Genomic DNA, 18,088 nt, shown 5'->3' with positions numbered 1-18,088 from the left:
GGACACTGCCTGGGGACATCTGCAGAGGACCATGCTATCTCCCTGAGCCTGGTGGGAAGGGCCGTGGTACTTGCCTGAATGGCACCGAGATTTTCAATGAGTTGTTCCGGAGTGGAGGATCCCAGGAGCACGGAACTCACACCCTCATTTCTCAGGCACCATGCTGGGAAGAAAACGTGGTCAGGACGTCAGAACACTTGCTTACTGATTAGCTTCGAAACCCCTATAACCCCCACTGCTGCAACTGAAACTTAGTAACCTTTGGGAGGAAGATAGACGGTGCTCCCTAGGATTGAAAACCTCAGCAGCAACCCCTGTCCTGGAGAGGGTTCAGAAGAATCTGTGCGTTCGAATTGAGGGCTTAGGGCACATGCTCTGCATGAGGACTTGCCCAATGGCTAGGGTATCCAGTAGAGCTCTCCACCCCAGGAACACACTGTTGCTCCTGAAAACACCCGACCTTGCTCCCCGGCAGATGTCTGTATTCCTGTTTCCGTCTTGGCCCACAGTCTCCTGTCTTTCCTTCTTACTCATGTTCTTTTTCCTCATGTTACATATGGTCCTGTAGACCCTGGGTGTCTTGTTCTTTGATTCTATACATCTCGCAGACTGAGGATCTCCCTTCCTTTTCCGAGATTCAGCCTCTGTTGATAATCTGCTTGCTTACGCTCACCAGCCTTCAACTCCTCACTCCTCTCCTTCCTCTGCCATTCTGGCAACCTCTACCCTTAAACCCTCTATCCAGCGTCGTCCCTTCCTTGGCAGATGACCTGTCTTCCTACTGTATGTAGAAAATGAAGTCTGTCATGTGCAGTATTCCTCACTAACCCTCAAGCACACACCCACACCCTCCAGTTTCAGAAGATGATATGTCTTGTTTCTGTTCAAGGGCAAAGTCTGCCCTGGATCCAATTCCTGTTACCTTTTCTTGGACTTGATGCATCCATCATTTTTTACTTTCCCTGAATTTTAAATTTCTTACTACCTCCTTCATCACATTTGTCCCATTCTAAAATCAGCCTCCTCTGACCCTTCATACTTGGCTAGTTAAATGTCCAAAAGGGTAGTTTGGATTCCCTGAGAGGACTCCTTAGCCCTCTAGTCTCCTTACCATGTCAGAAGTCAAGTTCCTTAGGAAGCTCCTTGTGGATACGGTAGATGTCCGTAACTAGAGGTCTCTGCAGACGCCTACACATACTGTCTGCCAGACCCCCTGCTGGGGGCCGCACAGGCACTGCCAATCGTATGCTGTGTACAACTAAGTCTGTCTTGGGTTCCCAGTCTCATCTTGGGGCCATCACCAAGCAACCTGGCTTTCTAACCCCCAAACCAGGGTGTTTAGCCTTAGGAACAGTCCTTTTTCTGAACCCACATTCCCTTTTAATTGCCACGTCTAGTTGATTGTTCCTCCTAAATATTTCTGTAATCTGGTAGCTCTCACTTTGCAGCATGCATCAGAATCCCCTGGAGGGCTCATGAAACAAGGACGGGGAGGGAGTGGGGGCCCCAGGGAGCTGGAAGTATATCCCACAAGCTTCCAGAGGTTGCTGATGCTGCTGGTCCAGGGACCATGCTTTCTCTGAAAACAACTTTGTTGAGGTAAAATTTCCCCATTTAAAATTTATCATTCAATCATTTTTCCTAAGTTTATCAAATGTGCAACCGTCACCATTTACAGTTAATCCCCTGTACCCCAGCCCCAGGAAACCGCTCATCTGCTTTGTACCCCTATAAATTTTATGACTTCGGGACATTTAATTTAAATGGAATCCTATAACCTGGGTCCTTTCTGTATGACTTCTTTCACTTACTGTAATGTCTGTAAGGCTCACCCATGTTAATAGCATTAACTAGTAAATATTTCTTTATTGCTGAAGAGCATTCCATCCTGTGGCTGTGGGAACCACACTTTGAGAATGGCTGCTCTGGTTCCACTGGCCACTGTCCTCATACAGGACTTCACTGTCTCTCCTTCACAGCTGGTTTTCCCACCCCTTGACTGGATTTTCCTCTCCCCTTCCCCCAGAATCTGTCACACATCAAGCCGTGCTTTTTCCAGGTATAAATCTGATCATGTCATGCCTGGTTGAAAGTTCTTCAACATGCACCTGACATCATCATTATCTTATAAGACGAAGCTCTCATTTCTCATCCTGGCAAAATTGTTCAAAAGCCTGCCTCTCCAGCTTCATGTCTTCTCACTCCTGGCCTGAAGCTTTTGACTTCAGCAGCACTGAACTGTTGGTAAGTCTTTTCTGTCCCCAAACACCATGCTGTTTTTCTCCTCAAGTCCTTGGTTCATGTGTGCCCTTGGCCTGGAATGTCCCTCTGCTCACTGATACCTACTTGCCATTTGAGACTCCTCATGGGTACTGCCTTCTCCCAGAGCCCTTCCCTGAATCCCAGGCTGGGTTGGGACCCCCTACATTTTACTTAACTTCCATAATCCTCTGTGTCCTTCTCAATTATTTTAATACAACACTGTATTAAAGTTCTCTTTTATTTTCTTGACTTGCCCACCAGGCTGTGAGATACGTGTTATTTGCACTTGGATGCTTAGCGCCCAGCCCAGTACCTGCACATAGTAGGTGTTTATTACATGTTTGTTGAATAAACACAGATGTGGATGATTGATGGGTGTCCCCAAGTGTTCCTTGCCCCGTTTGCTCAGGGCTTGCAACAGATACTCTTTAAGCTGTTACCATGCTCTGGCCTTTTGGGGCAATCACTAAATCTTTCCACATGGGCAAAGTACTCTAATAAAGGCAAAACGCCAAGTGATCCAGGACTTTTTCCACCCCCCGGCTGCACTGTTTCCTGCTTTGGGCTTAGAGAACTCTTTTGACTCTGGTGTTAAAGTTTTGAGGTCAAAGCAGGGCGCTGGGAAACTTATTGCCCCTAAACTACCTAATGTCAGCAACAGCCATTTTCCCATGGGCTGTAGGGCATAGGAGAATCCACTGTGCAGAAGTGGCCAGCATGATAGAGAACACATGCAGATGATTCTAGCAAGTGTTACCACCAGCCCTATCCAGAAAGCCTATAAGCAAAGTGTAAATGCTGGCTCCTGTGAAGGTGTGTGACGTGGGAGCCAGCCCACACTTGGGTTCAAGTGGTTTGTTTCCTGCCAAAGGACTGCCCCCTCCCCCTACACCCTTCTAGCAGATCAAAGTTAATATGGAAATAATTTCTTGGTTTGAGATTTCTGCGTTTAAAAGCAAAACTACTTGTTTATAAAGAAAGAAAAAAATGACAGGCAAGCAAGACATCTGGGGGCACAGAGGGAGGAAAGGGAGAATCAAAGCCTGTTCTAACTAAAACTCCGACTGTAACGAGTCTTTCATGTGTATCTAACATCCAGTGAAAGTTTAAATCCGGTTAAGGTTTCCTCTTGAGAAGGACACTGTCCTCTTTCAGAGCTAAATTCAAAATGCACTGTCACGTTCCCACCCAAAACCATATTTACAACAATTCATGTTTCTCTGTCACTCTGACCGCAGGCCATGGCTAGGAATTGGTGGAGTTGTAGGTCCAAGGCGTCTCTTTGCAAAACCATCATCATCGTCATCATCACCACTTACTGAGCACCCACTCTTTGCTTCATATATATAATTTTTCTTTACGCAACAGATTTATAGGTTCTGTGTTATACACATTTTATAGATGAGAAAATTGATAGCAAGTAAAATAACTTGCTCATGGTCAAATGACCAGTACTTTTTACTGTGCTTGTTAAAGCTATAGGGGTGCTAATAATCACATTAGTCTTCGACCTTTTTGGGGGGGGGGACAAAATCAAGTCCTGTATATATGTATATGTACCCGGGTAAACGATACTCCCTATCCTCTCCTCACTACCTCCCATTTTCGTCTGTCTCCAGCTGCAGCCATTCCCTGCCTTTCAACCACAGAAGGATCTCGAATCTAACAATTACTCTGTTACGTTGTTTTCATAGAACTTACCTTGGGCTTCTTATCTCCTTATCTCTTCTTATATCAGATTAGTCCCAATTCCTGCTGTTTCTTAAACCTTGGGAATCTTTTTCTGAAATCTGCAACCCATTTTACTCTTTTTCTCATAGCCACCCCATGGATTCTTTCTCTCTCTCTCTCTCTCTCTCTCTCTCTTTTTTTTAACCCTCAGTTCCTTCGTTTGTAAGGTGGAGGTAATGATCACCAAAACTCCTTACTCTGTAAGATAGGACAAGTGCTAGCGTACAGCTCGGGATTATTCTGATGATTAAGGAGACCGTGAGCATAAAGCGCTGCTATGGAGGAGGGAGCCGAAAGCCTCACCTCCAAGCCGCCTGTGCCTACTGGAGATGTGAACTGAGATGTACTGTAGGTATAAAATGTGTTCTGGATCTTGAAGACTTAGTAAGAAGAAAAGAATGTAAAGTATCTCAGTAACTTTATAGTCATTGTGTTTTGAAATGATAATGTTTGGGCCATTACTGGGTTAAATAAAATCCATCATTAAAATTAAGTTCACCTATTCCCTTTTGAATTTTTTAGTATGGCCACCAGAATGTGAGCCACATTCTATTTCTATTGGACAGCACTGGCACATGACGGTTTTCAACCATACCAGTGACCGTGAGGGTTCAACTCCACAGTGTTAGAAGGTCACTTTTCATGGCCGCTCAGGAAGTTGTAGAGTGAAGCTGCTCCTCTAGGATAGGCTTCCATGGGGTGGTAGCTTTGGGCCCCCCTTGGGCAACCCCCAGCCCTGCATCTGGCCTCTCACCAGCCGCACCTTAGCTTCCACAGGGAGGGGAAATGAAGCCAGGAGAAATGCATGTCATTCCACCATTGAGGGGCGCTCACCCCAGACACCACGAGGATGTGTGTGTTTTCACTTGTTCGCATTTAAACGGTTTTCTAAGGGATAGAGGAAGGAAGGAAGTGTTTTAGCATGTAGACAATTCCAGGGAGCTTTGAAAACTTTGTTTTAGATAATAGTAACCAGTCTGTCCTGATACTAGATCCTTTATCGTGGCAGGGACGTGAAAACTCTTTGATCCAGCAGAGCCTCCCCTCCCGGGTAGTTTTCTTACCGACAGCTAGCTGAGGTAGTGTGCATCCCAGACGCTCAGCAATTGGGGAAAGGTCTTTGAGCTTGTTCTGCTGCTTTCGGCCTTCTTCACTTACAATTCTTTCCTTCAGCCACTGGTAGCACTAGGGAGAAGAGCATTTAAATTTCTTTTTTTTATTAAAGATTTTATTCATTTATTTGACAGATAGCGCAAGTAGGCAGAGAGGCAGTCAGAGAGAGAGGAGGAAGCAGACTCCCTGCGGAGCAGAGCCCGATGTGGGGCTCAATCCCAGGACCCTGGGATCATGACCTGAGCCGAAGGCAGAGGCTTTATCCTACTGAGCCACCCAGGTTCCTCGGGAGAAGAGCATTTAAAAGTTAGTGTCTGGTAAGGGTTTGAGGCAAAGATTGTTAAATCAAGTAGGAGCACCCTCATGGTGAATTCCTGAATCTTCTTCCCTAAACTTTATGTTTCGTGGTGACCCGAAGCCTGTGCTTTTAGGCAAAGAAATGTTCCCCATGGTCTCACTCCTTGATTATTGGCTCAAGACAGATTGATTTTGACTAATAGTCACCATTCAAATCCATCAACACACAGGAAAGTTATTAAAATCCTGACATACAATCCATTACATATTGCCTGCTTAGTGGAGGAAAGGATGTTTCTTATTGCATAGCCCAATTTGAGAATGTAGCAAAAAAAACCAAAACCAAAAACAAAAAAACCCTGACATTTCACCAAGGTCTACTATGTTTCCTTTTTGTCAAGAAAGTGGGGTGCCAACTTTGGTCAAAGAAAGCCATTATCTTAACATTCTTTTAAAATTATCTTTCTCCCTCTTGCCTTCTATTTACTGCCAGTCTCTCTCTCTCTCTCTCTTTTTTTTTTTTTTAAGATTTTATTTCCTTGAGAGAGAGAGGGAGCACAAGTGGGGTGAGGAGCAGGCGGAGAAGCAGACTCCCCACTGAGCAGGGAACAGTGGGGCTCCATCTGAGATCATGACCTGAGCTAAAGGCAGCCACTTAACCCACTGAGCTACCTAGGTGCCCCCCCACCCGCCCCCAGTTTCCTTTTCTTACAGTGGTGTTTTTTTCTTTCTTCTTCTTTTTTAAGATTTTATTTTTATTTTTTTATTTATTTTTATTTTATTTATTTGACAGAGAGAGGGAAGAAAGAGAACATATGAGCGGGGGCGGGGGGCAGGCAGCAGGCAGAGGGAGAGGCAGAAGCAGGTTCCATGCTGAGCAGAGCCTGACACTGACACGGGCCTCGATTCCAGGATCCTGGGATCATGACCTGAGCCAAAGACAGGTGTTTAACCAACTGAGCCACTCAGGCAGCCCCACAGCAGGGCCTTCCTGTGAGCTTTCAGTTCCTTCCTAGAAGCAGACAGAGGATAGCTAACAGGTACCCAAGCATGTTTTTAAAAAATTTAAAGTGGCGGGCGCCTGGGTGGCTCAGTGGGTTAAGCCGCTGCCTTCGGCTCAGGTCATGATCTCAGGGTCCTGGGATCGAGTCCCGCATCAGGCTCTCTGCTCAGCGGGGAGCCTGCTTCCCTCTCTCTCTCTCTGCCTGCCTCTCTGTCTACTGTGATCTCTCTCTGTCAAATGAATAAATAAAATCTTAAAAAAAAAAAAAATTTAAAGTGGATAAAGACTATCCCTAATGTGTATTATCTTTTATATAGCAATTGAAACTTTAAAAGGTAAGGAAGTTCAGAACAGGAACCTCTTCTGTAAAACCTCTGAGAAGAGACTGACTCTGATCTGTAGCCTATAAAGTGAGCTAATTTCCTTAAGGAGACATATCTTTTAGAACATCTCAGTGCCTTGCTTTTCCAGAAGATTTTGCTCTTAGTAGGAAATGAGGGACAGTAGAACTAACACTAACTAACACTGAGCTGCAACATCCAAAGGTAACGAATAGTTATAAGAATGGGTTTTATTGAAACTAATAGAAACCATCCCCTTCCGTGGCAATGTGGACTTTATCCGTTGTGTTGCGAAATAATTGTCACCACAGACCTTTACCTTCCCAAAGACAGCAATCCTCACAGACACTCCACCCACATGATTTCAATAGGCTGCTTGCTTTTGTTTTTTAAGTCCTTTTTTCTTCATTCTAAGGCCGTATTTCCAAAGAAAAGGGTAACCACATTATGTTGTATTATGATTTTTGGAATGATTTTGCAGATGTGAAAAAGAAAAAGGGCAAGCTGCCCCAGTTCTGTTTGCTTCCTAGATCTCAAAGGCTTATGGTCTGGCTCCTCCCTTGAGAATTTGCTTAGGGACATGGCCAAGAGTTTTCCCAGCCTCAGCTCTGGGAAACCTCAGCTTCCAGGAGGAAGGGTAGCCTGGAACCCCTCTCCAGAGAAGACAGCTGGTGCCAGCGATGATGAGTTGGGCCTCGTGAAAATGACCACTGCCATCAGGGCCCAGGAGCCTTCCCTGACCACATCTGTGTACTGGGTAGACAGTGTGCTGGGTCAGAGCGCCCCTGAACTTACTTCCCCTGTCCTCACTGGGAAAACATTACTGACCCTCACTTTAATTTCATAACACCTTTCAGAGGACCAGTAGCTTGGTGTTCTTCAAAGGAAAAAAGAAAATGGTTGCAAACCAATAGATGAATGACTGCTTTTTGTCCTAACTAGCTGCATTCCTGGTTTCAATATATACCACACATACAAGGAATGGTTGGTTTATCTATCACTTCTAGAACTCCGTTTTCGAAACCTTATCACATGGAGTGCATTTGTACTCTTAGGATCAAGTTACAAGTTTGTTGTGTATGTGAGCTTTTACACACACGTGCAGACGTAACATATTGAGAGACAGACTTCTAAAAGTAACGAATGTCAGGCATTCATTTACTGAGTCACTCCCCCAACCCTCTGCACTATAAATCTCACTGCTTTAATCACTGGGAAACATAAGCAGGCTAGGATTTAGAAAAAGTAGAGGCACAGTATTTATACCGCTTTTCCTCATACCAAAGGAAACAAAAGTGTTTTGGGAAATAAATAGCTTTAACTCCTTTGCAAGTGGCAAACTGTTAGCATAGAGAGAAGAAGAGGCTTAATTAAAATATAAATAGGGAAGCGAACCAGTGTTTCTTTGTAAGAGGACTGGTGGTGGGTGTGGCTGTGTGGACTGGGCAGTCATCCATGGATCAAAAGCTGATTTTTTTTTCTTCCAGCCCTATTCTATGGCTTATACCATTGCTGCAGTGGTTTGGTCAAGAGTTGATCTTTCTAACTAAGTGGAGGAGGGCAGGGATAGGCTTCTCGTTCATCTCAACGTCTCCAGTCCTGCCACAGTGCTTGCCCCAGAGTGGGCCCTGCCAGTATGACTGATCAGGACGGGGCTGGGGGGTGGGGGGGTGGGGGGGTGGCATCTGAGCAACCAGGGCTTCCCAGAGTACAAAATAGAGCTCTGCAACGTTTCAGATGAGCACAGACACCCCTTCCTTATTCCACGACAACCTTGCGGACAGTCCTGTGTGACTCCGCAGTGCTCGTAAATCCCACAGGGTTTCCTAATTCATTTATTCCCCTTGCCTAACAAGTGCCCGAGTTCTTCCTGGAAGGTGGGGACTGTCGCCTTCTTCCCTGTACCCTCAGCACTCAACACAGAGCCCAGTACTGGCCAGATACTCAGTAAATATTTGCCAAACGAAAGATGTGAGCTTTTCTGCACACATTAGGGGGCTATTGCTTTTATATGTAAATCACAAAATTCTCTGAATTTTCCTAAAGCCTATTTTCTTTGCCATCTCTCCATGCTGTGACCATTTTACAGCTAACGCTGGGGGTAGGAGTGGTCTGTGGGTCTGGCCCTGAAGCCTCCACAGTTGGCTGTTCCTTAATAATGGATTGAAACTCAGGCAGCAACTTTATAAAGCCGTGGACAGAATAAGTCACATTTCATCTCTGGACTTTGTCTTCGAATAATTTAGCATCCAAGATCGCTGACTATTATAATTTAAACTTCAAAATCTTTGGCTCAGAAGAGCAGCACAGTCTTTGATGCTGGTGGAAATCTTTAGGTAAACTACTGAAGCTAAAAAATTTCCTTCGGAAATTACGCCGGGCTGTGCAATGCATTTAGTTTCCTAATATGAACACCTGGAGTACTCGAAATGCCCCTCTTTTCTCACCTTGACTTAAGTTTGCATCTTCCTATTTTCATTTGACCAGGAGGCGGGGGTGTTACATATTTTTATGATTTTTCTGTAAGACATTTTGTCAGCAACAGGAAAGAGCTGGCCATAAATTTTATTGCACTTTTCATTTCTATTTAAAACATCTATTTAAAAGCTATACACCTGGTCCGTTGATCAGACTTCGATAATACGTTATGGCTCACTGCACTCATTCAACAAACATTTATGGAGAACCTGTCATGTGCCAGACTCTGAGTTTCAGCGTCTCTCATAGAGGTACTCACAAATCACTGTCTGGTAGCTTGAAGAGTGTTTTGTAGTTGGGGTGCCTCCCTCATTGACTGCCTCAGAAGCCATGTTTGTACCACTTATTTAAGGAAAATGCCCCTAACGATGGTGCATAACAGGAGCTGGTCACAGCCCTTTACCTTTTGGGCCACTGTCATTGGTCTGACAGGTTGGCTTATGACCCAAGGCTTGGCCAGTCTTCTCTGGATCAAAGACCTAAGGAAAGATGGCTGTCTCTGCTCTCACATTACATGTCTGTAAGGATGTAAACCTGCAAACACCAGTTTTCCCACTCCTGGCCTCATGGAGAGGACTCGTTTGCAGTAGAAGACAATGCCCACATGCAGAGAGAAATAGAGGCGATGGAGAGTCCTGAGAATGTTCAAGTCTATGGTTGAGTCAACCCTGAGACCATCCCCATTCCAGCCTTCCCAGTGAGCATATGCTCCCCTTCTTTGATGAAATTAGTTGAATTAAATTTGATTGACTGAAATGAGAGAATTCTGCAAATTCTCTGTAAGAAGAGTTAACAGAATAATAGAGGAAGATGCAAATAATTCAGCTCTGTAAAGTGAGGACAGGCTTCAAAGAGGTGAAGACGACCAAGCTCTATCTTTAGAGATGAGGAGGGGCTCCAGTGCAAGATGAAAAGAAGGGCATTTGTGGGAGGCAAAGGAGAGTACAGTGCTTTTGGATGAATAGTACAATGATATCACATGGGGAGAGACCACAGCGGAAAAGTGGGCACCACTTAGATCCCAAGGTTATTTCCTTGAATACTTTTCTATGGGGTTTGGGTTTTGTCCTATAAGCAATGACTGGGAAGTGTATAACAGATTTTAAGCAGGGTTATGATATGGTCAGATTAGTCTGTCAGAAAGATAATTGGTTACAGTGATAACAAAAGGAAAGATAATTGGACATAATAGTTGACATAAGGAAAAAAAAAACATTAGAGAGTGCAGATGGGGGGTTACTGCAGCAAAATAAGGAAGAAATGTGCAGATAATGGGCTTTGAGAGTCAGGAGGTGGTCTGGAGGAATGGGGGCCCCACTAGACAAGAGTGAAGGAAGAGAGGTCTCAGTCTGACATAACCCTTGGCTTCTGACTGGGATGGCCAGATGGAGGGTGGAGGCACGATTAACCAAGAAGGAAGGGTAGGTTCTGGGGGGTGATGATAGATTCCACTAGGTATGACTAATGCCCACAGGAGATGTCTAACAGACATGTGAAGAAGTAGTAGTGTACAGCTAGGCAGTGAACACAGAGGTGGTGACCAAAGATACAGAAGTCACTGTTAGAGTGGTAGACCAGATGCAGCCCAGAAGACCCCCAGGTTGTGATACTTTCTAAAAAACCCCTAGATAGGTTCGCACTGCGTTAATGTATCTTTCAGATACAAGTTCAGTACTTAACAACAGCATGAAATATCGTGTCTGTCTTATTGGTATAACTTGGAATAGCTGATGTAAAACACCAGCCATTTATTCTCTTTGGGGTAGGGGGAGGTAAAAGCTGCCAGCTTATTTATCTTACTTGCCTAGCTTTCTATCTTTTATTTATTTATTTATTTATTTATTTATTTATATTTTTTGCTTCAGCTATTCTATAGAAATGGTTTTCCTTTTTTTAAAAAGCAATTTTATTTTTTTATTTTAAGTTGGCTCCATGCCCAATGTGGGGCTCGAACTCATGACTTTGTGAACAAGAGCTGCATGCTACACTAGCTGAGCCAGCCAGGCGCCCCGCAAGTGGCATTTTAGGTGCACATATATTAGTATGGAAAACATTCCGCCTAATGATGTAGGAAGGCTTGAGAGTCTGTGGAGCTCTAAAGAAGCCGCTTTGTGATCAGAAAGAGGCTTTTCTCCTGAGAGCCCTTCATGTTTATTGTTAAGGATGTTTCAGTAGATGTTGACTTCATGGAAGTCAACAATAGAATTATTTTTCTGAGTTGCTTTTGGACTTAGCCACCTTCAGTATTTTGTACCTCCTTACTTTTTTTTTTTTTTTTACTTTCTCCTTTGTTAATTCATTTGTAAAAGGTATGAAAGGTTTTTTGTTTTGTTTGTTTGTTTGCCATATGTAAGCTGCTTCCAAACAATGACAGAGGTCAACCAGTCTTACACTCCAAGTACAGTTCAGCTGCTTCTTCCTCCATTAGAAACCTGGGTTGGTAGGGAGACAGAAATGTCTTCAGGGGAGATAAACAGAGCCAGGAAACCTGGGTTCTAGAATAAACTATTAGGAGTTTATGCTCTTGGATTATTATTTGACCTCTTCGTGCTCAGTTTCTATATCTGGAAAGGTTTACCCTCTTATAAGGATAGTCTAAGAACCAGTACTCAGCATATGCAGAAGTACTTTGAGTTCTTAAAAACATCTCTGAAAGGGTGGCTGGGCGGCTTAGTCAGTTCAATGTCTGCTTTCAGCTCAGGTCATTATCCAGGGTCCTAAGATTGAGCCCTGTGCTGGGCTCCCTGCTCAGCAGGGAGTCTGCTTCTCCCACTCCCTCTGTGTGCTCTCTGTCTCTCGCCCATTCTCAAATAAATAAAATCTTTTTAAAAAGTCTCTGAAAAAATGTAAGGCAACATGCTTAGCCACATCTGATTAAGAGTCATCTGTATCTATTTAATTTGTACAGATTAAAGGAGATGAATAAAAATGCTAGGCCCAATGCTTGGCAAATAGGAGGTGCCCAGTAAAACTGCAATTTTCAATGCTTCCTTTTCTTCTTCACTTTCTTTTTTGCCTTTTTCTTTTCATGTATTCTTCCATAGGATGCTTATAGTTTTTCCTCGCTAACTTATTTAAACTTGGTTCAGAATAATGTGCAATTTTCAGAAGCAAGAGCACAATTAATATTCTAGGATAATTATATTTTGTGATAATGCCAAGCTAGAAATAGGCATGTCACCATGCTTTAGGAGATATTATTTTAGAGAACAAACTAGCTAATAGGTCAACTGTAACAAGCAGAAGGAGTGGGAGACCTAGAGCTTTGAAATGGTTCTGATTAGCGAAGGTCACAGTCGTCCCAGCAAGTTGATTACAGGGTTGGTGGTTCAGGCCTAACTTGGGCTGTCCTCCTGCTAACTTTGGAAACAAGAGGCTGTGTCAGATTTCTGCTCCTTAGGGGCCTCTGCCATGTCTGAATTTTTTTTAAATGCCAATATTCTCTTTCTCCCTTGACATTACCATTTGTGATTCTAATGTTATTACACGTCTCAAGTTTTTAAAAACAGACACGTTGTTAATGAGGGATGTTTGGAGTACTCTCCAACAAAATCAGCTAGATGTTCTGAACGGAAATAATTTTATGTCAGTGATGTCAATTATCTTTCTGTTTCAGAGAAGAATTTAAATTGTAAGACTGTGTGGCCTTTTGATCTCTGCAAATACACCAGCCTTGAGCCCCAGAGACAGAGGTTTGCCTGGCTTTGTATCTGCTTCCCAAACCCTCCCTCTTTGCTACCTCCCCCCAAAACAACATCAATCCGCAGCCGCACAATGGGCTTGCCCCAATTGTTTTGTCAAGAAAAGTAAAAATAGATCCTCTTACAAAGAAAAGGGATTTTACATTTCATCAATTTCCAAGGAGGAATGAAATGCTTTTGTGAACATAAGAAATAACCGCGTAGGGATTTAAGCCCTATAAACCCAACCAGGGCAGTGGGCATTTCCCTCAGTCCGCAGAGGAGGAGAATTTTCTGTGCTTACAGATTATGAATGCCTGACTGATACTTGGCCCTGGAGCAGAGGCCTTCTCGGGGCTTGGGGAAGCCCGCCTGATGACACTGGCCTGGCTAAGGCCATGCTCTGCCTGAGCCAGGAAGCCACAGGCTGCTGCAGAGCTGTTCTGTTCAAACTTTTTCCATCCCCTTCTCCCATCCCCAGACTCTTTTCTAGAAGTGGGGGAAAATACCTTCAGTGAAGCCCTAGAACTTTCAGGCACTCCGTTTCCATATTTTCCTGAGATGATTCCACAGGCAAGTGGAGACCATGTCATTGCTCCAACTCCTATAGAAGAAAAAAAACGGAATTAAGTTGCTTGTGCAAACGGAGATTAAAAGGGTGAGAGTGTTTAAAACAGGACTCGGTTAGTCACGGGAAAACAGCAAGTCAGATAAGTAAGTTAATGCCAGCATACATCTTTCCATTAATATTTATCTATTTATAAAATAATTTGTTTCTTTGAGAGAGAGAGAGATCACGAGTGGTGGGGTGGGGCAGAGAGAGAGGGAGAAGCAGACCGCCTGCTGAGCAGGGAGCCCAATGCGGGACTCCATCCCTAGACCCTGGGATCATGACCTGAGCTGAAGACAGACGCTAAACCACCTGAGCCACCCTGGCACCCCTAAAATTTAGTTATTTATAGGTTGTGGTTCATCTGTAAGCCAATTGAACATGTACTCTCAGTTATAGGGAGCGGGCCTTGTTTTCAAGCCAAGCAAGCCTAAAAACGTGGCTCACTCATTCTTTGCTGATGTCTAAGATGGATGCTTCTTTTTATACTCCGAGACCAGCACTGACTTGCACAGGAGAATGTCTCAGTGCTTCACTTGTCCCCTGAGCCTGGTCCGATCCATGGCAGCACAGTGCCTACTGCAGACGAAACACAAAGCAAATGCTAACAATGCCAGTGATCCTTATTGCTGTTGATGGTCTTATTCTTTTTTTTTTTTTTTTAACCCAGCATTTTCCTGCTCTATTTTTTAGGAATCTCTACTTTTTAGAAAGAAAGTTATCTCTGGACCCTGTATTGATTACATCCAGGCTGAAAATGTGGCTTATTCCTGTTTTTCGGATGTCCAAAATTCTTTTTTTTTTTTAAGATTTTATTTATTTATTTGACAGAGAGAGATAGATCACAAGTAGACAGAGAGGCAGGGAGAGAGAGAGGGGGAAGCAGGCTCCCCGCTAAGCAGAGAGCCCGATGTGGGATATGGGGCTGGATCCCAGGACCCTGAGATCATGACCTGAGTCGAAGACAGAGGCTTTACCCATTGAGCCACCCAGGCACCCCTGGATGTCCAAAATGCTTATGTATATATTCTATACATAAGAATATATATATATTCATATATATACTAACTGAGCCACCCAGGCGCCCCATAAGTGGCATTTCTAGGTGCTCATATATTATAATGGAAAACACTCCAGTTAATGATGTAGGAAGGCTTGAGAGTCTGTGGAGCTCTAAAGAAGCCACTTTGTTATCAGAAAGAGGCTTTCACCTGAGAGCCCTTCATGTTTATTGTTAAGGATGTTTCAATAAATGTTGACTTTATGGAAGTCAACAATAGAAATATTTTTCTGAGTTGCTTTTGGATATATATATATCCAAAAATATATTACATTTTCCTACACAGACAGGTGGTGCTAGGCTTGTCAGGCAGTCTTGAACTCCCCAGGTCTAACTTAGTTCCAGACACAGGGGATAAGATAGAGATGTATAGACCCACAGTTGTTTTTGAAAAGGCAGTTATAATCTACTCAAAGATGCATGCTTTGATTAGAGAAGCACCCTATGAAAAAAATGAGTTTATTCATTGTTTCTGCCCTTCTTTCTATATGCATTTTTTGAACACCTCCTGAGTACAGCTTATACACCAGTCACAATTTACTGCCTCTTGGATTTCATCAGTAATACCCTATAGACCGCCCTGTGGGCACATCGGATTCTTCTCCAGGCTCTGAAATGGATAATTGACACAATCTCTATGTTAATTAGGACCATTAAGGAAAGCATTTCGGTAACACTTTTTTCTGGATGACTGATACTCCTATTGTTAAAAATAATCAGCAAATTTGATGGTGAAGATTACCTATTTTATGGTAGAGCTCTGGTAGCTGCACCTCCACTTTCTCTCTCTGAAAAAGATGGTACTCAGCTTGTTCACAGACCGGTGGGATCATATTGAACTGCCTTGCTACGGAATAGGCTTCCTAGAGAGAAATAAGATTGCAACTGGATTTTTACTCATGAGAAATAAGGCTACTCTGTGATTCATAATGCATGAGAAAACTTCATTTTATTTTATTTTTTAATTAACATATAATGTATTATTAGCCCCAGGGGTATAGGTCTATGAATAATCAGGCTTACACATTTCCTAGCACTCACCATAGCACATACCTTCCCAACGGCCATCACCCAGCCACCCTATCCCTCTCTGCCCCACCCCCAGCAACCTTCAGTTTGGAGAAAACTTCATTTTAATGCAATCAATACAAACCAAGAAACGTGTAGGATGCCAAGTAATAAGCAAAGTTGTGACTATCAGGCTCACTACAAACAATATCAAATGTAGGAAATCCTTATTATTTTGGGGGAGGGTCTGGGCTGGGTAAAGTCCAGGACAAATTAGTCTGTATGTGAAGCATCATAGTACGTGACAATACCAATTTTGGTTTCTAAAGAAATATAACGCAGACTAATATATAGAAATGATGTGTCATTAGCAGGTTATAAACAGTACAGTTATTTAATACAGTTTTTTAAAAAGGGAGCCAGACTGTTTTGTTCATGTATCTCATTAGCTGGGAAATTCATGAATTCTTCATACAATGAATTGTATTCATTGTATCTTGCCACCGAAGAGCATGCTAGAATATGATTCCTGCTAGAGACCTGCAACTTCTCTGCTCTACTCTGAGCTGATGAGATCCACCCCCACCCCATATCCATCCCTGAAATGACAGAATCAATCATAGCATTCCAGTGTCATGGTGTTTGTTAGGAAAGTTTGCAAAAGGCCTTGTAATTTACACACATTATCTGAAAAAACATCAATAAAGTATGTATTGGCCGTTTAAAAATAGAAATGAAATTACCATGATCTCCATAGCACTCCACCGAGAGGTCCCCCAATACATCGCCATTCCTTGGTTTATCACATGTGTCATGGCTCGAACAATTTCTACAGAAGGCCAAATAGCATTTCATTAGTTTCTCTACTTTTCGGAGTTATGTGATCTTTGGTGTGTTTTTCACCCCCCACCCATGGCTTAGAAGTTTAATGCAATTACTTGTTTTATTAACAAAATTACTTGGACATTGGTGACAACATAATAGTCTAACAAGAAATGTTGATGATTTGGAGGCTGCTGGTTCTTTGGAGTAAACCAATTTTCCATTTTCAGCTTGCAGTACTACTACTAAATTATATTAAAGACATGATGACCACTTTTAAATTCTTCCTTGACTTCTATTACTTCATGGTTGCTGCCCTATAAAAGAACATAGGATTAACCTTTCTCAAAGACTGGGTACCCTACTGAAGTGAGAAGTAAGAGGAAGCATTTAGTTTGACTTTGCAGAATGTAAGGTCACTGAGGATAGAAGGCCTGTCTTTGTGTGTTGGATTTGCAGAGCTGGGCCTCACACAGGGTGTCTGTGTAATAGAGATGACTCAACAACAATATGTTTAGCAGAAAGATAAACATATTAAATGCTGCACAAACAGCTGAGCCACAGTGGCTCCCAGCCCACAGTGGCACACCCTGTCCTTGACCTTGTCAAACTTAACTTTATTCTGAGACATCCATGTGATGCATTTCACCGGGGCCGGCTTTCTGGCCCCATAGAGTTTGCTCATCGGCTTCTTTCAGGTTGACATCACATTGCCTAAACAGGAGAATGAATCCTTTCCACGGAGTGCTGGAGTTGAGCTAATCCTCTTGGCACCAGCTAGATGTGATACAAAACCAGAGAGCATGGAGAGCCTCAAGTTCAGTGGTGTAAAAAGCCAAAGACATGGCTGGATTTGACCCACAAAGTGCGTCAAACACCCAGAATGCCAGGTCATTTAATATTTTCAAGGGGTCGCAGGCCTCAGACTTCTCTGTGTCCTACTAATAATACCTGTACAGTACAAGTTCTTCAGAAAAATCAAATCCTTGTCTCAGAGTTGAGTTGAGGTGGGTGTATTCTTATTTTATTTCTCAAGAGCAAGCACTGTGTAAGCTGGTAAGGGACAGGATATAGAGTGATACAGCCAGGGTTGGGGACTTGGTTTCCTTGCTTGTTTGGCTCTTAAATTGCCCTTGGTTTCTTTGTTTGGAAGATGGAATGATTTTACTCACCACTGTCTACTCAACAGAGGTAGAATTCGACTTATAAGAAAAATATTTTTCTTTCTGAGAAAGACTCCCAAATACCAGCAACTCAGACTATAAGTTCCTCTTCCCTTTATAAAGCAAATGAGATACAAGAAAGTTCTATGAAATGTTTTCCTTTTATCATACTACTGGAAATGAATGCCTATGGTGAACACTTCTGGAAGCAGAGAGCCATTATTTAAACCTCTTCCCAGAAGCCTTCGCTCTATTTGGACCCCTCCGTGGTTGCCCCGGCCCCCTTCCCTTCACACCCCACTTCCTTCAGAGCTGAGGGGCCCATTTCTTTTCTTCTTTTTTAAAATTTATTTATTTATTTATTTGACAGAGATTACAAGTAGGCAGAGAGGCAGGCTGAGACAGAGAGGGGAAGCAGACTCCCTGCCGAGCAGAGAGCCCGATGTGGGGCTCGTCCTGGGATCATGACCTGAGCCGAAGGCAGAGGCTTTAACCCACTGAGCCACCCAGGTGCCCCTGA

At 43.3% G+C, this 18,088-nt stretch overlaps 1 protein-coding gene across 2 annotated transcripts in view; it reads right to left on the bottom strand.

Annotated features, from left to right (window-relative positions):
- The window catches only part of KCNAB1 (potassium voltage-gated channel subfamily A regulatory beta subunit 1), a 380,466-nt gene that overhangs the window by 6,903 nt on the left and 355,475 nt on the right, over nt 1–18,088 (bottom strand). For both annotated transcript variants that reach the window (XM_004755616.3, XM_004755617.3), the window contains exons 9-13: nt 16,327–16,412; nt 15,318–15,438; nt 13,415–13,509; nt 5,058–5,178; nt 75–163 (exon numbers count right to left, since the gene is read on the bottom strand). In XM_004755616.3, coding sequence (XP_004755673.1) covers nt 75–163; nt 5,058–5,178; nt 13,415–13,509; nt 15,318–15,438; nt 16,327–16,412 — 512 coding nt within the window. The remainder of the gene's footprint in view (nt 1–74; nt 164–5,057; nt 5,179–13,414; nt 13,510–15,317; nt 15,439–16,326; nt 16,413–18,088) is intronic.

The sequence above is a fragment of the Mustela putorius genome, unplaced genomic scaffold (assembly GCF_011764305.1).
Source record: "Mustela putorius furo isolate JIRA1106 unplaced genomic scaffold, ASM1176430v1.1 tig00003834_pilon_pilon_pilon, whole genome shotgun sequence".
NCBI lineage: Eukaryota > Metazoa > Chordata > Mammalia > Carnivora > Mustelidae > Mustela > Mustela putorius.
The sequence above is the reverse complement of the archived record's forward strand: the minus strand, read 5'-3'. Positions and strand labels throughout refer to the sequence as shown.